This window comes from Apus apus, chromosome 5, assembly GCF_020740795.1.
Source record: "Apus apus isolate bApuApu2 chromosome 5, bApuApu2.pri.cur, whole genome shotgun sequence".
NCBI classification, from domain to species: Eukaryota; Metazoa; Chordata; class Aves; order Apodiformes; family Apodidae; genus Apus; species Apus apus.
This window is the reverse complement of record NC_067286.1, coordinates 28748622-28769261: the sequence shown is the minus strand read 5'-3', so window position 1 is coordinate 28769261 and position 20640 is coordinate 28748622. Positions and strand designations below refer to the sequence as shown.

General features: G+C 41.5%; 1 protein-coding gene across 8 annotated transcripts in view; it reads right to left on the bottom strand.

Moving 5' to 3' along the window:
• DPF3 (double PHD fingers 3) overlaps nt 1–20640 on the bottom strand; it is a 178127-nt gene that overhangs the window by 18095 nt on the left and 139392 nt on the right. For 3 of the 8 annotated variants that reach the window (XR_007889587.1, XR_007889588.1, XM_051620437.1), the window contains one exon: nt 13705–15709. The exons of the other annotated variants lie outside the window; for them this stretch is intronic. Coding sequence is in view for 1 of the 3 variants with exons in the window: in XM_051620437.1 (XP_051476397.1) it covers nt 15630–15709 (80 nt within the window). In the remaining 2 variants the exon portion in view is untranslated. Of the gene's footprint in view, nt 1–13704; nt 15710–20640 lie in introns of those variants that run through there. 8 annotated transcript variants of the gene reach the window in all.

Here is a 20640-nt window from a genome sequence, read left to right as displayed (position 1 = left end):
TAATAAGGATTTTTGCTCCCCAGTTACATTTGCGTGGTAGTGATAAGAAAACTAAGTCTGTCCAGCAAAGAAGTGTGTGTACATAAGTTATTAAGGAAATTAAATAGAAAATACAGGAGATATTTAAGGAAAGAGTGATCCATGACGTTCTTCATATCACTGCTAAGCCTTTGAATAAAGAAATGTTCTGACAGTGTTGATGAGGTCAGATGAGCTAAGAAGATCACTGGGTTTTGGAGTCCTTGAAATGTCAGCACAAAACAAGAGTCAGATTTTACTGAGATTTACAGTGGACCAAGTTGAAACTAAAATTCTGGGGACCTTGAAACTGCAACTGTCCAGAAGATTTTGTGACTTGATACCTTTTCTTGCTGAGAAGAACTCATATAATTTCTGATGCTACCAAACTAGCAGAACCTGACGTGACACTGAAATGTTCCTTCAGATCTGATTTATAACTAGTGTGGAACCTCATTCCAACACCTGTAAAGAGAACAAATGTGCCACACTACACATTGGGGAGGAATTCATCCCAATGGCAGTAAGGCAGCTTCTAGAAAGGTTGTACAGTGCTGGAATACATCACAGAAAACAACTCATACAGGGAGGTGAGTTAATCAGAGAGTTAAATAGCTTCAGTCACATTTGAAAAAAAACCAGAAATAATGGAATCAAACTTAGAGAAATAAATCACAGCCAAATGTGTACACACGTTCACGTGCTCACTTGCCTGCATACACACATTGCTCATTGCAGAGACTCCAGCTAGAGACTCTCCCTTTCTCAAGACACGAAGGTCAGGTTCTATTCACTACTTGATCACTGTCCCTTTGCAGCCATTCCTGCTCTCTTCCAGCTATCACTCTTGACTGTCTCATTCCTTATTTGCCTCAAAAACACCTCTGCAGGTTTTTTGTGTTGCATCTTGTAGTGATGGTGTCTTATCCTTGAAGTGATCCATCCTATTTTGCAGAGCCCTTCTTAGGAACCACACCCACCACCAGCCTAAAAGAAATGGGCTCTTGTGGGCTGAGGATTGCTTAGCTAATATTAATAGTGGAGTAAGGGCCAGAGTGGCTTCTTTTTAGCAGCAGTGTAGAAATATTTTGCAAAAACATACCAACTTGTTCGCTCTCTCTCCAAGTGCTGTGACTACAAGAGTCCAACAAAAGCCCACAGTCATGTCTGTGTAGTTGTAGATTGCCCCCTGTTAGCCCAGGGCTTATGACATGTCTAAGGGAAAAACAATACCTTGTGGATATGTCTGTCTTTAGTCTGTAAGTCAGATTGTCTTTCACATTAAACAATATGCTTTGTGGTACCATGACCCTGACCTAATGTCATTGGAAAGGCTATTTTTACTTATGCCAGTAGCATGATCAGGCGCTGTAGTGTAGGGCAAACATGTCAGCAGATGCTCAAAATACTAAAATTCTTTTTCCTGCCTTCCCTGCTCTCCTTCTTCACAATCCTCCTTTTCTCCTGCTACTTTGGTTCAAAACCCAGTGTTTCTCATGACATATGAGAAAATTCACTTGTTCAAGACTTCCTGGAGCTGTGCTAGTGAACATCACCTACAGCACTTCTTGGCATTCCCTCTGGGGCAGATATATGAAGACAAAAAGTCCTGTAGCTGCATATGGCAGGTTACTACAGGTAGATTCAAATACCCTTAAGAAAAAAAAAAAAAAAAAAAAAAAAAAGGCTAGTTTTGCCCCAAACCAATTTTTCCTTACACAAAAAGCACTCCAAAATGTGGTTCCAGTTACAGGCACTGAAAGTCTCTCTTGCTTAATTTCATAACTTATGTGGTCAAGATGAAGAAACAGACTTATTTTGCTAATCTTGAGAGAAAAAGCATTTCCCACAGTGAAGGTGTGCAGCAAAGAGTCTGCAGCTGGAACTCAGTTAATAATTCAGGTGGTGGCTCAGCCCTAGCAAGCCCTGGATCGCTCTCATATGTCTGTATCAGCGCCACAGATCTAACAGGGGGAAGAAGTAACACATATTTATGGTGTCACTGAAGTCAATAGACAGACCTTTAAAATACACCCCAGAAACAGTTCTGCTGAAGAAGAAGGTGATATGTTAACATTCTAATCTACCATAACTATACTCTACCTAAACTTTTGCTAGGCCACAATAGCTATAAACAATATAGACGATAAAACTAGCAGTGAGAAGGTTTCCAACAGCTCATCTCTTTGTCTTAAAGCAATATTTTAAAGTATAGATCAGGTCTGAAAGCTCTCTCATCTTTGTCGAAACTCTCCTCTGGATCTGAACCCTGCAACTGAGACCATATTTTATAGTGACACCTGTGTTTCACATGCCACTGGCTTTAATTGTACACTGTGTCCACCACACATCTGGTCAGAGCAGTGGGGGTTGAATGTATTCAGTGACCATTTCTTGACTCCTGCAGCACCCAATACAATTGCAGACTATTGGTAAGGAGAATTTTAACATAAATACTCTAAAAAATAAAAATAAAACAAATTAAAATTCTAAAAATCTCTGCTGCTTATGCTGGCTGCATAGCACTAAAGACCAAAGCTGACATTAAAGGGCAAGAGCAATCTGCTGCTCCCAGGCACTCTGTGACCAGTGAAGGCCTTAGAACGGCTCATTAGTGCTTCTTCAATAATGGATTCTGCATCACAAGATTAATTGCAGCCATGTGGTCTGTCACACCCGCTACAGACTATTTAAGTTAACAATCCAATCAATAACCTTTTTCAAACAAAGGCAGAGATTATCTTGAGGGGAAAAAAATAAGCAAAGGCTCCTTTTCTAAAACAAATGTGAAATTATTTATATAGAGTAAAAGGAATTTTCACCCAGTTTCCAGTTCTTTCCCTTATCTTCACTGTGTAGTGGTGGGCTTTTTAATCAATAACATAATGAAAACCCACAGGGCTTCTGGCTATATAACATCAGAATTTATTCCATAAACTGTTCAGGTCTTGATACAACTATAAATACATATTACAGATATAATGACCTATGTCACAGGAGCCCCATCCAAATAATGGCAGTTTTACATATAAAGAAACTGCAAAATTTCCTCCTGCTAGGACTGAATAAGTATTGCTATGACCACAGCCATCATTAGACAGAATTATTGCCTTTATTTGTACAAAAGAAGGGAAAAGGAACTTGTAATTCTACTAAGGGATATGATTCTATGGTTATGATCTAAAAAATTAGCCCTCATTTTTCTAAGACTGCATGCTTACAGATAATGTAGTATCAACAACAGACAGATTAGAAAGGGTACTTAAAACCCCCATCTATTCAGCCACACTGAAAGGCTTTGCTCTGCCAGAATCAGAGCCTGAAGAGCTGCAACTCTCAGAAAAAGACCATGTGTTACTAAGGGTTGAGGATGGGGAGCTCTTGGCATTTTCCTGGCCCTTCTCACCTTGCAATGTCAAGATATTACGATGCAGGGATATAAGCCTGCCTGTTCATATGGAGATACTCATAAACAGAAGACTTCAGAAGTGTTTGTGGGGTGACAATCCAAGGCACCACCTGCCACAGCATCTCTGTGACACAGAGAAGCAGGAATATTTCATTATAGGAAAACATAACAGCTTTCCTGGCAGCCAGAGCAGGGGTGGGTGTCCAAGGCTGCAGGTGAAGAGCTCTTGTCCCATGCCCTTTGGCACACAGTCCTGCTGAATCCAGCTTCTTAAGATAAACAAACAAAACAAGAAAAGGAAATCTCACTCGTAGGCATCATTGGGTTTTATTACCGTTAGACAGGAGAGGAGGAGAAGAATTATTATCACTGTGAATTTCTATATCCTAATGGAAATGAGAAAACTTGGCTGTTTCTCCCAAGTATCCAAGGCATCATGTTCCAGCACCACCAACAGGAGCGAGTCCGAAAGGACCTGGGGGCCTTGGTGAATAGGCTGGTCAGTCTGATTTGGTCAGAGACCAACTTTCCCCTAATCTAATATGCCACAATATGCCAGTAATTGTGGAAGAATTAACGCCTTTAATAATTGATGGAGCTCTGAAATAATTCAGCTGTAGCAGAGCTTGTAGTTCCTATTGTTTCATTTTCTGGCCCTATGGTTGTTCTGGCCAGCATGGACAGAGCTTAAACTGAGCCCACAGAAAGGGAAGGGACACTCTACTGCATTAGCACCCAGGACTGGCAGCCAGCTGCACTCCGGAGGTGGTGGTTCGCTTCTCAGTACTGCCAGTTCCAGTGAGAAAAGAGACATAAATTACAAAAGCAATTGCTCGAATATTCGGCACCAGTAGATGAGAGCCCACTTTAATTGCTCACCCAAGGGACAAATAAAACCCCAGTGCAAGAGATTCAGTCCCAGTCCCAGTTGGGAAGGTGGAATTGGAGTCAATGGGAACTGAGAGCAGGCCAGACCTGTGTTTGAAAGCAAGTAACACCAGAGATCTCCAGGAAAGTATAACATGGTGGCATGTGGAAGGTGGCACTTGCAGCTCGCTCTGCTCTGCTCTCATGCTGTTGCTTTAGCCATGCAAACACCAAAGGGCACAGGGGGAGTGAGCTCCTACTGTAACACCCTTCCTCTCCAGGCACTCCTCAGGAAAATGTGTTGCCTGAGGGAAGTCTGCCCACCAGCTCAACTCGCTCCCATCTTTGACTCTACAACACTGCATAATTTCCTCTGAAACATTTTTATGCATCAACAGCATCAGCTAGGACAAAGAGCCTGGACTACAGAGGGTACATTGAGAGCAGAGTTTGGCTCAAAGGCTGCTCACGTGCATAAACAAAATGAAGGATCTGTGCATACACAGGCTCACGTGCACCCAGAGATCAGCTGCAGACAAGGCAGAGTAACTTTGTCTGACACAGGGTGGCAGGAGGAGCTGGGTGGGATTCAGGGGTAACCTCCAGAGCATGCAAAGAGAAAAGCCAGAAGTGAGTTATTCTGGGCATCCTAATGGTTTGTCAGTCAAATCATTCTCTCCCCTCACTCCATCCCCTTGGTACCAGATGCCACAAGTCTTACAGGAAAAATACTTGAGAAATATTTTAATACAGTTTTACTGCAATAGGTTTGTGTGTGCCTTTGCATAGCTCCCATTCCCCAGCACAGTCCTGCCATAAGTATTGGAGCAGCGAGAAATTAAAACAGATATTTTAAAAGCCTCTAAAAACTGCTGACAATTAACTTTGGCATATGCAAATCAAAGCCCTGGGACACCAGCTTGATTTGGGCTGGTGATGCTGCAGCCATGCGGTCTGTCCTGGGCTCTAGTTTGCCAGAGGGAGGACAAGCCTTGTGGGGGTCCCCCTTTGGCCAGGCATGCCTGCCCCACAAAACTGCCTGAGACAGCCTGTAATCTGCACCTCCATTTCATACCCTCTGGGGTTTGGGCTGTGGGGGATCAGAAATGACCCCTAACATTAAAGCCAAAGGAAATGCCAGACACTCACAATGTCCCATCTCAAAACCAGCCAGCACCCTGCTCCCTCCTCTTCCAGACCAGCCCCTATTAGCCACTGTTGGCTGCTAGACAAAATGGCTATTTCTTGCCTAAGAAAAAAAATGTGGAAGCACTCAAATAACCTTGTACTGAAGCATCAGCTTGTTAATGCACTGGTAAGTCATGCCAGCACTGTACAATTCCTAGGGGTGAATTAGGTCAGAGTGACCTCCAGAAAACCCACCAGGCTGCAACACTGCATTATGGGTAATGATCTGCTAATTGCCAGGAGGCACTTGGGCTGCTTACCAACACCAACAGGAAGGAAACCTGCCTGCAGGCACTGCACAGACTCCATATGCCAGGGACATAGCTCCTAATGACGAATATAAACCCATTTATAGAGCACAAACTGGCCAGGAGGATGGGCACCAAATGCTAATGCTGCCCAGCAGGTACAAGCCCGGGGTGGGTTGGCTGTGTGAGACCCCCCCAGCAATCCCACCTGCACAGGGCAGGGTAGGTGTTGGTTTTGGTTGCACAGTGAAGTAGGGATGAGGTAGATGGAGGTGAAAACGCAGGATTGGGAGTAAGGCGGCTTATCCAGACAAGATGAATCACCACAACCTGGAGAGCCAACATCCCCTTTGCCCGGGGGACATTTTTGTTACCCTTCAACAAACTGCAGTGGAAAAAAACCCCCAGCACAGCTCTGACCTCGTCGCTATGCACTGCAGGCTCCCCAGCCAGGCCAGCTCACACACCACAGAGCTTTCAATCAACTGGCAGGCTCACTAAACCCTTTCAAAATGAGCAACCAAGCAAAAATACTTGGTTATAAACACTAAAAATAGGAATGGAGGATTGGGTTTTCTTTTGCTTTTTAACTTGGTGAAGCCAGTTCTTCCTAGTGCATTAAATCCACCTCCCTGACGCCCATTTAGAACATCTCCTCCCCCCCGGGAGAGCCAAAATCCCCAGCTATAATGAGAGGAGTGGGGTGGTATTTAAAATGCTAGGGAAACGGCAGCTTGAATAGCCTTCCGCAAGAGTGTCACCTTTGTTAAAATCCCTCATAAAATGAGATACCAGCTCTGTCTTTCTTCCTCTCTCTTTAACCTGAACAAGGACTCGGCTACCTGCTTGAACCCACGACTGCTGTCCAAACGCCTGGCCCTTCCCCAGTACTCCCAGGGACAAACTGCAGACAGACAGCAGACGCACCCGTGGGGACGCCCAGCACTGCCCAGCATACCCGTGTTACCAAGGTCACACTTGAAAAAACTGGCTCCAGTGTTTTCACGCTGACCTGACACGGTGTCTAACCCAAGCTGGTGGTGGCGGTGGATGGGACATGTCATTTCCCCAGGGCACTCTGACCAGGGCCTCTCCGCTGGGATTAAGCGGGCGAGCACGACACAGGCAATGCTTGGTGACGTGGGCACCTCTTCGCTACAAGCAGGCCATGTTCACCCAGTCCGTTTGGAGAGCATCAAGACAGTCCCCCTGCACCACTGCAGTCTTCCCAAGCACCCAGGGCTTCAGGGAGAACTTCAGAGATGATGTCAACCACAGGCCAGGAAACAGCCCTCCCATAAAAGTAACCAACAATTGAAAACATGGCAGGCTGGGTTTACACTGGTGAAGCGAAGGGGAAAAGGAGAGAGTATTACTAATCTCTGGACAAACGTTCTTTCTAGAAAGATGAAGGAACAACTCTAGACTGATTCCCTGCCAGCACAGTTCCATACATTTCAAATCAAATAGCAAACTACAGAGAAATTATTAAAATCTCATAACTTTAATATTAAATAAAGTTAACTATGCAGAAGACACCACGCCATTGCACAGGCAGCAACCTCATTGCTGTTACATGAGGTAACTGTGTATCATCCAGGTAAGGAAATTCAGCACATGATGAGTAAATGATTGATAACTGATGCAAGCACACTGTAAATGCAAGAGGTCTGACTATGCCCACACAAGCATAGTTTACACTGTTGCTAACGTAATCATATATTCAGACATAAGTAGAACTGCCTCACCCAACTAAATACAAACAAAAACAATTTTGAAGCAAGTTGCTTCAGTCCCTCGTTGATTTAAAAACCCTTAAACCCTTTTGACTGCTGAGTGGGCTGTGCTCTCCATGCACACTCTCCATTGTTTGTAACACAGTGACAGAAGCTAGAAAAATCACTTCATCTACAGATTTCTTTCCCTTCTCCATTAGTTAAATCCCCTGTTTGGTTGGGAATTTCTAAGTGCCAATCAAGATGTCATCAACATGGCAGCCATCTTTCACCTCTCCACCAAAGTCCCAGCAACAGCAAATTTCTAGAGGTAGGCAAGAGCTAAAACTGCACCCTGCAGAGCATCCGTACGCACTTGGGGAAAGGAGGTGTGTGTGTGAAATGTCTCAGTTTACTCTCTAAAAAATGTAATTTCAGGGTGATCTAAACATCTGAGTGAAGGAAGGAATTTGAATGAAGTAGTTTCAGTCAAAAGCAAGCAGGAGAGGAGAAAGAGTTAAGAGGCAGCAGAGGGAGAAAACAGTTTTCAGAAAGGGTGAGGCATTTTGTGCCAGCGTTCTGCAACAAGAAGTTGGACTTCCCTTTTGGAGCAGTACCTTGCTTCAAAAGTGAGCTGGATGGAATTGTTTTTAAGAGAGGCAAAAAATACTCACAAATTAAATGTTTCATTCAAGCCTGTGCACACTTGGCAGTGGAAAAGTGTCATTTCATTGAGAACAAGAGAATGTGTTTAGTTTTGAATCAAACTAAAATCTTTTCTCCTCACCAGGGGATTTTTCAGTTCAGTTATTTGAACAGCCTTTTTGAGTAACTGCCCAACAAAATGCTGCCAGAAACACCAAAACACTAAGATTCTGGAGTTTTTGTTGTTTCGTTTGTTTGTTTGTTTTTTAATGGAAGAACACCAGATTAAAATCCGTTACCTGTCTTCTCAGACCTCACCAGCCCTTCCACCTCAGATTAGCCAAGTCCAAATGCAGGCCATTCTTTAACCTACACCACCAATACTTCATAGCAGCTAAATATCATGTCAGACCACCAAGAAATTAGCTAGTTCCACAGCAGTGGACACAAATATCCCTCATTAAACAGTTCACTAGTCCTACTCCTTTTCAGTACCAGAAGAATTGCTTAGTAGAGTCTATACAAAAGCAGAACACTATTGTATTTAATGCCAGAAAAAAGGTCTTCCATGGTACTATGGGGATCTGTGAGTCCTCTAACTCTGGTCTTAGATGGCTGCTATGTTGACTAGAAGGACTATTGCTCGGTGGTTCTGTTAATGGCAAAGAGTTTGGGAAGTTCTCTCCTACAGGCTGGTCTGACCAGATTCTGTGCACTCCAGTTCCTCTCATCTTTAACAGCTGTTGAGGTTGTTCATCACCTGTGACATTCACTGTTAAGTGGGGTGACATCACCCAAGAGATGTTTGGCAATTCTCAATAGCTGCACCGAGACTAATGAGGACTAGTTCTTCACAAAATGCTAAACCTGTAAATCTGTAAACAGTCACAAAAGAATCTAATGGATACAGATCTCCTTAGCAAATTCCTCTCAATTATTTTCCTTCAGATTGCTAAGTACTTGTAAAATCTTACCCTCAACAGAAGCAAGGAGGGGGCCTTGGAGAGCTGATTAATGAAGACACTGACCTGGCCTTACAAGGGAAATGAAGGTCCCTAACACAGGGAGGGGTTCCTTGACCTTCTCCAGGTGAAGGAATACATGGCTGTAGACCATCTTGATGTCTGAAAAGTACAACAGCAATCTGAATTCAACCCAGAGAGAGTTTGTGGATAGTTAAAAGTTATCCTAAGCATCCAGGCTGATGGACATGTGCAGAGACAGAGTCACTGTGGAAAGACATAAGAAGAGCTGGAACCTGTTCTTTAAGAAGTGCAAGTCCAGCTATACCAGCAATGGATGAGTCTTCTGAGCCAAGACCTGGCTTCAGAATCTACTGCACTACACTCAGGAAAGGGCTGGAAAGACTTTTCTGTTGTTTAACACTTTTAAGCCACTCCCAGCAGAGCTCTGATGTGAAGCAACTATGATTTGTAGTACCAATGGGGAAAAATTAATTTCTCAAACATAGGCTTTAAACTACCCCATGTAAACTCCACCATACGAAGTGTTACATGAACTTGAAAGCTATGTCTCACTGGCTATCTGATACTAAAATGTACTCCTTTAGTGACAGCACAGCTTTCAGCTATTTTCCATACAATGACCTCTTCTCCTCTTGGAGAACTGGCTTCCATAGTGACTTCTGAGATCATCATATGAAGAAGTTAATAGGTATTGGTAAATAAAATAAATCCAAATTAGTAAGCTACATCTTCGGCAATGCTTGACAAAACTCTCTTCAGCATTATTGAAAATCTCTAATCTGTTTCAAAAAAGGCTATATCTGAAAGATTTGGTCATGCTCATTCTCTTCCTGTAGTCAACAAAGAAGCCACTGATACCAGAACACTAACAGAAAAGACCAAAGAATCATAAAGAGAAGGGACTTAGGTCCAAGCAAAAACTGACTCAAAATCTGTGCAAACTGTGAGATAAAACAAAAGCTCTTACTGAGAATTGCTTATGGAAGATGAACAGCACTGAGAAATCAAACTCCACTCTGAAAAAAATACTCAGCATAAGAGATTGAAGGGAGGCTGCATCTGTTCCTGCTCAAGAGGTACCAACCATCAGCTGGGATCTCAAAGAAGATGTAACCCTCTGCAAGCTCCCCAAAGCAGCTGCCTCTCACAGGCAGGCAGCAGTAGTTCCAAGATTTCCAGCCCACCACTCAGCTTTCAATGTTCAAAGTGTATTGCATTTTCCATAGCAGTGCCATTGTTGGCTTGTAGGCCATTCAGAGCTGCCACAGCGATCTTACACAACATTGAACAAATCTGTTTCTAATTATCTCCTGGATGGCAATATTAGCCACAACACTGTTCTCCAGAAATCTGTGCTTTTAAAAAGGTAAATTCTTCTTGGAATCATGAAGAATTCTTCATGGAACCATGAAGAAAGACGGGCTGCAAGGACAAAACTTCATCAAATAATAGACAATCTAACACATACATGCACACAGCAGAAGCATTTTTTGAAATAGCAAAAATGCAGCCAGTTTTAAAGATGCCACAGATGAATGGCTCTCATCTCAAGTCATTAAAAATCAAAGATAGGACTAAATTGTGGCAAACATCCAGCTTTGATGCAGCAAAAGAAATACTGTTTTACAATCATTTCCAAGGGACAATTAAGATCTTAAACACATCAAACCAAAATTTGGACAAGCCCAGCCAAAGCTAAGGGGAGCAGTCACTGTTGATGTGCTCTGTTACGTGCACTTTACATAGTTGAGGCCCTACTCAGCCATCTTCAGCACGAGGGATGGAAAGTGGTTCAGAGAAGTTTATGTCATTGCTAATGAGCATTAAAAGCTTGTTTCTAAAGAGAAATGGTTATGGGTTATTTTATCATCTGTAGGCTAATGATTCTGATTACAAATGGGGCTCACTGCTCCACAATGCAAATCTAACCAGATAATTTCCTCATTCCAGGAAAAAGTTTGGAGTACATCTTAAACCAGAGCAATATATTCTAGTGCAGGTGAAAGCAAAGAAGTCAATGCCATTTTCAGCTCACCCAGAGAACTCAATATTCCATCCCTCAGCTTTGCCAGCCTTCAGCTCAGGGAAGCACCCAATAGCTGCCCCAATGCTGGTAGACATTTTTACTCCGCCCTCCTGCCACACCCGACTGTCATCAGCAAGAATCCTGCTCCAGACAGGAAAATAAGATACCTTCCTAGCCAGCATGCACATGTAAATCTGCTCTGGAGCTTAGGGAACAGTAGTATTTTTTTTCTGTTTCAGATGATTTCTGCAAAATTAAAACTTTCCTTTAGAGCGTTTCTATTTCCATGCCTCTGGCTTTAAAAAAAAAAAAAAAAAAAAAAAAAGGCAAGAAAAAAGCAAAGAACACCACACACAAAACAAATAAACAGATGAACAAACAAACAAACAGGCATAAAAACGTTCAAAGAAATAAGAGTTAAGCAGAGTTGTTCTCTGGAGTCTGTCAGCTTGTAACAATAGCTCTGCTGTGGTGGGACGGATCCCATTCATCTAAACAGGGTAATGACACACATCCATAAAGGCCTATTCCAATGTACACTTTCACTCCTGGTTACCTTAGCAGAAATGTCTAGCTCCACTCTCTGTATCCATCACACTGGGGACAATGAAAATGACAACTGAGTTAGAATGGGAGATGACCTATTGAACAAGAAAAGTGCACTAATGCCACAAGCAGTTTCATTCCTTCCTTTCTTCAACTTTCCCTGCTCTGATTGGCCAGCATTTAGCTTTGCCTTTGGCTCAGCCTCTGTCTGGGTCTCTCTGTCCTATGCAGCACAGCAGAAAGCTCAAGAGGAGCTAGGAGAAGAACAAAAAAAGCAGCAATGGTCAGGGGCTCAGGATCTGTCATTACACACCCTCCCTCTTGTCTGCTTTGGGGCAAGAAAAAAAGATTACTTGCCTCCCATTAAATCCCTAGGGAGAAGTATTTCTGTAGGCCTGCAACTCAGTTTATCATAAGAATATCTGAAAGCAAATCATAGAAAGGAAATTGGAAGTTGCTAGGAGGGGCTTTAAAACCAGCAATCCTATCACCCAGTATGCACTTTTATGCACATCGTAACTACCTTCTCAGCACAGCTCAGAAATATAATTAGCACCTCACTGCACCTTCTCAGCTGCCTCTGGCTCCCAATGACCAACAGGTGAAAAGGAAGGAAAGACCTTCTTAGCCACAGAACAGGTGAGGACAACCCAGTAAGGAGTCCAAAAGCTGCTCTATTAGAACCCAAACAGGTTCCACAGTGATAGAGGACAGCAAAAGTAGCTGAAACTGTCTTTTGGTTTCCTCCTTCCTCTAAGGAATCAGCCAAAGGCTTTGCACAGGTAAAGATAAGGTCTGAAGGCAAGCAGTGAAGTTTTCAAGTCATGTTCACCTGAAGAAAGAGTGAGGAAACAAAATGGTAATGGAAATTAAGATTACACGTGAAAAATAGAACTTCATAGGGAAAAGCTATAAAAGAAGACAAAGAATAGTTAATTCTTTGCTGCAAAGGCATGCACTCTGTCACACACAACTGTTAAAAATTAGGCAGGTAGGAGCCCACTTCTACAATTCTGTACAATTCCTCTATTGCCTGACTGAGATAATTTCTGATGTGTCCTTTAGGGCTAATTTGCTTGGCAGGGAGGTGAGGGGCAGTTAACTGCTCTAAAGGATCTGTACTCACATCAGAACATCTCTGAAAAACTACATCTCAGCTGCTATTTTTGCAAGCATCTGCCAAAGTAAAAAGGGCCATCTATAGCCTCTGCTAGTAGCAGAGAAATTGATGGGAAGGCAGAGGAAAGGCAACAGAGCTTTATAAAAATGACAGCAGACCTGTTAGGGAAGAAGACACAGAGAGTTTTCTAAAAAGATGGCATCTAATCTGAAAGAGTATTTCCTCCTTCCCTTTCCATTCTATACAACCATACCACTAATCTAACATCTAAAGGTAAAGGGAGGGCTCATGCCTGCACTGTGAAATGCAGCCAAGGGAAGCACAGTTTCCAGTTGTTCCCATGACAGGATTAGAAATGGCATAGGTGGGGTCAGAACTTCTTGAGGCGATGTCACTAAAATCCATATGAAAAGCTGTAATATAGACTCTAGCTTTGAACCTAAATTAACACAATTCTATTAATCTCATGGAAAAGGTTATTAAAATACAAACACATTTAGGAAGATCCTCTACTATCACCAAGTGATAGGAAACACTCTAAAAATGAGCCCTTCACAAAAGCAGCATTTTATTTTACTGCCTACCTTCACTATAGCAAGAAACAGGACTAGTGTTTGTAGTCCACTGAATGGAGAAGAGAAAGTAAAAGAGCAAAAGAGAATTCTTGGTTAGCATCAAACTTCATTAAGAAATACAAAACAAAATCCAGGGACAATAGTCATAATTTACAAAATGGAAAAGGGAAACAAAATCAATAGAGGAAGGAGTTTTATTTTAAGCTTTAAAGAGAGTATTATAAACAATGTAGAGGTTAGAAAAGTATATGTACAAGTCTGTTACTCAACAATGTCTTTTTAAAAGAAGATTTTTTGCACTAAAAAAGACCTTGTGGAATTGGTTCGATAAAGTAATATTTACAGAGGAATATACAGTAGGGGAGTTGGAAGCAGAACTTTTATTTGGAAGGAATATTACACAAACTGAACACAGACCCTATAATTTGCAAATCTTCACTACAGTTGTGCGTCTTGTTATATTTTAATGAAATAATTTTTTTTTTAATTATTTTTTTTCTGTAGAGGCAGTTTACCACTGCATGTTTAGAAATCAAAAAAAATGAACAAAACAAAACCATCCTGCTAAAAAGTCCAATTAGGACATCCATTTTGTCATTTAACTTAAGAGGAAGCAGAAATCAGGTCTACTAGTTATCTCACATGGAAATTTTTTGCCCTATGTGTTATTCTGAGAAGAAGAAGGAAAACGAGAAGGGAGAGGAGGACAAAACCTGCTGCTACTGACACATGGAAACTTCTCAATGAGGTGAGACTGGATCTTAGGTGTGCAAGAAATGATGCAGGATCAGGCTTTCTATCAGCTTCACCTAGTCAGGATGCATTTTTTGTAGACAAAGCTTCTTTCACTCTGAAATCCAACATAAGCCACATTAACAAAATAATTTTTCTATCTATAGCCTGGGTCTTTACTTAGAGGTACATCTGTCACCCCTGTTACAGAGGAGAAGCCAATCTCAAAGCCCAGTCCAGGACCTGTTTCCTAGGACACAAGGCTATCTGCATCCTTACTAGACTGTATCACACATGACAGTGAACAGTCCTGCACTATCCACTGTGAGCAAATTTGGCAGCCAAAAAAAAGCCTCCAGTGCTTACATGGAGCGTAACACCTTACTTTACTGAGAAGATGGCTAACAACTTAGAATTAGGGATGTGAACATTCCTCACCACTGCTTCACAGGACAATTTAGGATTGTAGCTGTGGGAACTCACATTCTTCTCCTGCTGAGTAACCCCTGTTGCTTACTGCTGACATGTGGGTACACCTGTAAGGTTTTCAAAGTCCACTACCACTTAAGAAAGGGCTGAATTACACAAGGTTTCTACACATGGCATCACCCTTGGCTCCAACAGGAAGCTCTGTGCCAAGAGCACTTGACCATTTAGATACTTCCCTGAAAATCAACTCACAATCAGCTGTGGAATTATCAAAGCAAAAAATAATACTAAAATTAACAGAGCTGTTTTCCTTTTTAAACCCCTCTTTCAGCAGAAGTATTTCACAGAGTTGCTTAAGAGCAAATCTCTTTACTGTGCAGAAGAGACACATCAGTCCTCCTGGGAGAGACAGCCCTTTGAATCAGACACAAAATCTGGTAACAAAAAAATCCAGTCACTCAGCCTGATCTTTGCTATTTCAACAGTTTTTGTTCAGATTTGTGCCTAACAAAGTACAGCAAAGTAAGTTTTAAGCATCTAACAGGATAATACTATTAAGAAGAAAGTAAACCAGAACAATCTTCACTTACCACATCCAATTTGCAAAAAACAAAGATACCCAGCACATGTATGAATGGCTTCTTTAAAGTAAGAGAGAGAGCAGAGTTGATCTTTATTTTCATTATTTTAAAAAAAGGTTTTTCCTTAAAGTAAATATTCAGTCTTTATTTTACATTAAGTGCTCTTTAAAATTTCATGTCTTCACAAAATTGCATTTAAAATTTGAAGTAAAATGTATTTAAAACAAAAATATTGTGCAACTTCGGCACTTCTTTTCTCTCTTAAATATTGAAATAAATAAAATAGTTAAGTCTTTTTTCAGTTTTTGTTTGTTTGTTTGTTTTTCAGTCAGTTCTACTGTAGATCAATTCCAGTTTGACCTGGGTTTATACACACGTGTAAAGGAAAGTGAAATCAAGACTTTAAAAAACTTCTTTGTATTGCACCAGCTTAGGGCATCCCCAGAACGTCTCTCAACAGTTGGCAGCTGACTTCCCACAGTCCAGGCTCCTGTGCCAGATGAAACGTGGGTACAGATGGGTCAGGGCAAGGAGAGGAGAAGTATCAAAGCATCCTGGCTTCTCTCAGCCTTCTTCTGAAATGTCTTGCTTGAAGGATGTGGGAGTCCATGAGGGCAGGGTTGACTGTAGAGGGAAAGGCAATACAAAGTAAAACTAAACAAACTCAGACTACAAAAGCAAGTGTTCAGAAAAAAAAAAAAAAAAAAAAGGCAAAAAAAAAAAAGCAGCAAAAACAGAAGAAGCACAAACCAACATTCCAACATTGCTGGTATTCTAGTTCTTTAAAAACATAGTCTGACAGACTCAGTTTCAACTGACCGTGGGAGCCATATGTGAATACAAATCAAACAAGTAGGACATGAAGGAGCATGCCCAAAAGAAAGGCACCAAACGCTGTCCATCTTTCTTACTGTGAACTTCATTAAATAACCTTCACCATTCAGCCTAGACAGCTGTCTCTTTGCTAAAGGATAAGACCTTTGCTTATGAAATCCTGCTCTGATTGCCTTGCTATATTATTAAATATTTGTACAAGTGTTTGCAGCACTGCACAAAAGACATTTTTAGAAGTCTAAATGATACATATAGGGTGGCAGCGATGTGATAATTTCTGGAAATCAGTGAAAGACTGCATTTTGCATTGCATTTAATCCATGAATTGATGAAGTTACATGCTGCTAAGCTCCTGAGTACTATTAGATAGCCAATAAAATCATCTCTTCATTTCCACAAATGGCAAGTGCCTCCCCCCATGTCTTCCCCACACCTCTCGCATCAGTCTGGACAACACAAAGGTCCAAAATCTTAGCAGCTGCCAGTGACCAAAAGAATAACTCAAATACATGAAGAGTCAGCATCTGCTTAACTGGGCTATCAGAACTTGACATCTCAACAGCTGTTTGTTTGGGGGTTTTTCTAAATGTTATTACAACTTGTCTTCTCTGAAATTGGCAACTAAACACTCATCAGAATGGAGACAGGGACAGGAATATAGTTGCAAACCAATTTCAGTATTCTATGGTATTTATACAGGTTGGGATTTTTTCGACCCTGGTAGATAACTGGCAAAGAGAACAAAGGTTTGTAGGTTCTATTGTAGTGGTTCAGTCAGCAAAATTCAGCCTGGCTACATTCCTGCACTGTGAGGCTTTGTCAAAACAACCCTGTGCCAGCATGAACACACGCACATCCCTCATACTTTGCATACACTGGTAGCTACAAATTTTATATGAATAAGAAAAATCATGGAGAATAAGACATTAGTGTTTATTCAGAACATCTACATATGTTACAGTGCAAAAAACACTGGGCAGATTTTGCAGGTTTTATAATAAGACGACTCCCAGTGGGATCAATACAATGTTTGCTTGAGGAACTGATTCAGTAAAACTGCTTGCCATGGGGAAAAGGCAAATTGCATGAGAAGCCAGGCTTTGAAAGCTCCATAGTTTGATGGTATTTGAATTAAAATTTTAGGGCCCATCTCAAAATATCATTGCAAGAATTAATCGAAGAAAGGCAAAGCAGGCAGGAGAGAACACAGTGGTGCACTGGCACAGTCCGGACTCAGCAACTCTCTGGGTGCAGTTCTCATTTGCTCCGTGCATCAGCAGGCAGCAAACTGAGTCTCTGTCTTCAATCAAGTGCCTAAGCTGAGCTCTGTAAAATGGCAAACTGGAACTCAAAATGAATAACTAATGTAAAAGCTCTAAGGCAAAACAATGTGGGGAGGGGATTCTAATAACATTCTGTTGAAACAAATGGCCATCTCGGAGCTTGTCTACACCATACTAGCAAGCATATTAACAGTGAGGTTTCATTCAATAAAAGCAATAGCTAAGAAAGCCCAGCACTAATCCTTCTGAAGCCAGTGGCAAAGTTCTCTCTGGACCTGGTTTCAGCAATCTAATCTCATCATTTATGACCTTACCACATATGTACAATGTTATTCAAAGCACCATTACATATACAAGAAATAAATATCAAACCCACAAAACTGGGGAGAGCCTGGGTGGAGGGAAAAGAGGCAAAGTGAAGCAAAAGAGATTTCAGTTCCATCCCTGTTCTGCCACATACCTCACAGTCTTCTTCAACCTTTTAGCTGTTATGCCAGATCCTGTATTTTCTTAAATTTTTTTCAACATATATTATCACACTTAAAATTTTTGACTGTTTTCATGCAAGAGCTGGTGTCTGCCCCTACTAAAATGTCAACTAATTAAGTGCCATGAAAGGGAATAAGCTAAGGATCAGTGCACACTCTACATAGCCTTTCTTCCCCCTAATCTGCTGCCCAAGCAAGCACATCACTTCCTTATTTCTCCTGCTCCCATCTGTGAATCAGAGTTTGCAGAGGATGGCTCAGGAAATTATTTGTCTTTGCTAAGATCCTTTACTATTGAGCAGTAGAAAGGTGCTTGAGAAGATAGCTCACATTTCAGGGCCTGAAATGAAACAACCCTTTGTTAACATTTCACATCGAAGCTGTCTTATTTGGCTCATGGCTTGTGTGGGAGCATGTTTCTGGAGAATCTTTGTCAGTCTTGTGCTAACTTTCCTCTAATAAAAAGGCCATCTTTGGAGGAGAACTGGAAGAGCCAGGCTTGTGATTAGTTGAAGGACCGTGTGCCTTAAGGACCGTGTGCCTTCAAAGTTCTTCTTATGAAGCTCAGAACAGCAGGTCTCATTCAACTGGTGAAATCACTGGGGAATACAGGGCATCACATTCCCTTCTGATTGCAAAGATGACTGTATTTTTTAGAAACAACCCCAAATTTCCATTGAAAACTCTCTTTATGCCATTCTAGTTTGGCTTAGGAATTACGTGGTTTTGATAGTGAGCAGTTCCCTCATTTCTGACATGGCTGTGCCATGCTCTTTTTTTGTTTTGTTTTGTTTTGTTGGTTGGTTTGGTTTTTGGTTTTTTTTCCTTGCTCTTACAAAATCTCCTATATATTTCCTGCCTCATTAACACTGTCCTCTTCCCCTCATCCATTAAAGAGCATCTCATGTGGCAGCCCCTTTGCTTTCATCTTTAACTGATGAGCTACCTACCAACCATCTTTCCCTGTTCCCAGCCTTCACTTCAACAGTACCTGCCCTAAGAATATTTCATTTCCATATCAACACTCCATTCTATATTTACCATTAACACTATTTTACAACCTAGCTTAAACAAGTACTCTTTTAGCTTCCATCTCTGTGTATTCATTTCATCCCTTTGATTGATGCCTTCCTATGGTAAGTAACACACTGCCCAGCCTGCTGGACTAAACTCTGTTGATTACCTCAGTCTAATAAGACATCTTCAGGAAACCAAGGACTACTCTGCTTTCCATAATGATGAATTTATTTTACTTTCCTTCCTCTCTCAGGACTAGATTGAACTAGTGACCGTCCATTTACACATTAATGGTATAAATAACAGAGATGGATATTTTTCTATGCCATCTGCTGGCAATTTTCATGCATTCTGTGAGCTGCTGTGGCTTCTTTCTGAGGGTACTGTGCTACCCAGTTGTCACAAACATGGGTGGTTAGGTTGCAAAAGGAGTAAGACTGTGTGCATTGTTATAGTAACTAAGTCAAGACTTAACGAATTATGGGCATGTGATCACTCATTGTATTCCAGAAGAGCCCAATATGTGTTAGGCATGGTTCACAAAAGACAATGGTAAGGACTCTGCTTGTAAAAAAATCATGTTTAGAGTATGCGTATTCTGCAGCTGATGGAGTTCTGCAGAAAGACATACTTGGGCAGGTTTGAGCTAGCTAACTCAGATGCTACGAGGACTATATTCAGCACAGTGCTCAGGATGGGCTGCAACAACATGCAAGAAACAGGGTAAATACAGTGCTTAGTAAGTGCTGAGCTCTGTGTTGCTGACTCTGCAGCAGTGGCCAGGTGCAGCTGGCTGGTTCCAAGTGTGTCAAGCCTACGCTTCTCAGGCAGTACAGGGCAGACTGAACTACTACTATAGGCTTTTTTCAGTGATGTCTAATGACAGAACAAGGGACAATGGGTGTAAACTGGAACACGGGAGGTTCCACATAAACATCAGGAAAAACTTCTTTACTGTGAGAGTGACAGAGCACTGGAACAGGCTGCCCAGAGAGGCTGTGGAGTCTCCTTCTCTGGAGACATTCAAAACCCACCTGGACAAGTTCCTGTGTGATGTGCTGTAGGTGATCCTGCTCTGGCAGGGGGGTTGGACTAGGTGGTATTTCGAGGTCCCTTCCAGCCCCTAAGATTCTGTGATTCTGTGATACTTTTGGGTAGGACTCTTCAAGTCCTTGATAATTCAGGTCTCCATTACTCCTGTGAGCCTTTGCCTGTCAACGCATACTCTGATTGTATTTGCAGGAATGCTGGGTAAGATTAAAACTCTTTTCTTAACCTTCTAACTTTCTGACATGACTGCTATGTGGATACAAGAAGTAGATGCAAGATGCATGCAAGTAATCATGTTGTTTGTTTACTGTGGCTTTGGCACATTTCTAGGTACTTGCTCATTTTCTATTTTCCCTGGTTTTTACACGGGCACATCAAGGAGTAGCAAGAAAAAGAAAAAGAACAAAAAAAAAGGAAGATAATATTATAATAATTCCACAAATGTAAGTGCAGGGATTGAAGGGCAGGAGTAGCAGAAGAAATCAATTTGAACTTCATTTTTTTTAAATTGTAGAACATTTTGTGTTTGTGGCATTTCATTTCATACTAGGAACAGATCTGCTTCCAGACTAGATTCTGCTCTCAGTTACATGCTTTAAATTTACACCGTAAATTTGGACAAAATCCACTGGATTTTACTGATATTACCCTTTGGTTACAGTAACATCAGTATGCCTCACACAAGGGCTGGTTCCACTATTCTTGGTTGAGAAGTGTCTTCTATCTTGACTTCTGTTGCTTTTTATTTTACCTATATATGTGTATGTGTCTGTGTACATTCATTTCTGGTATATGTTACCTATACATGTGCATGCACATACACATACATATATATATGAAATGATACAAATATGTAAACTAAATCTTAACTCTTTCAGAAATG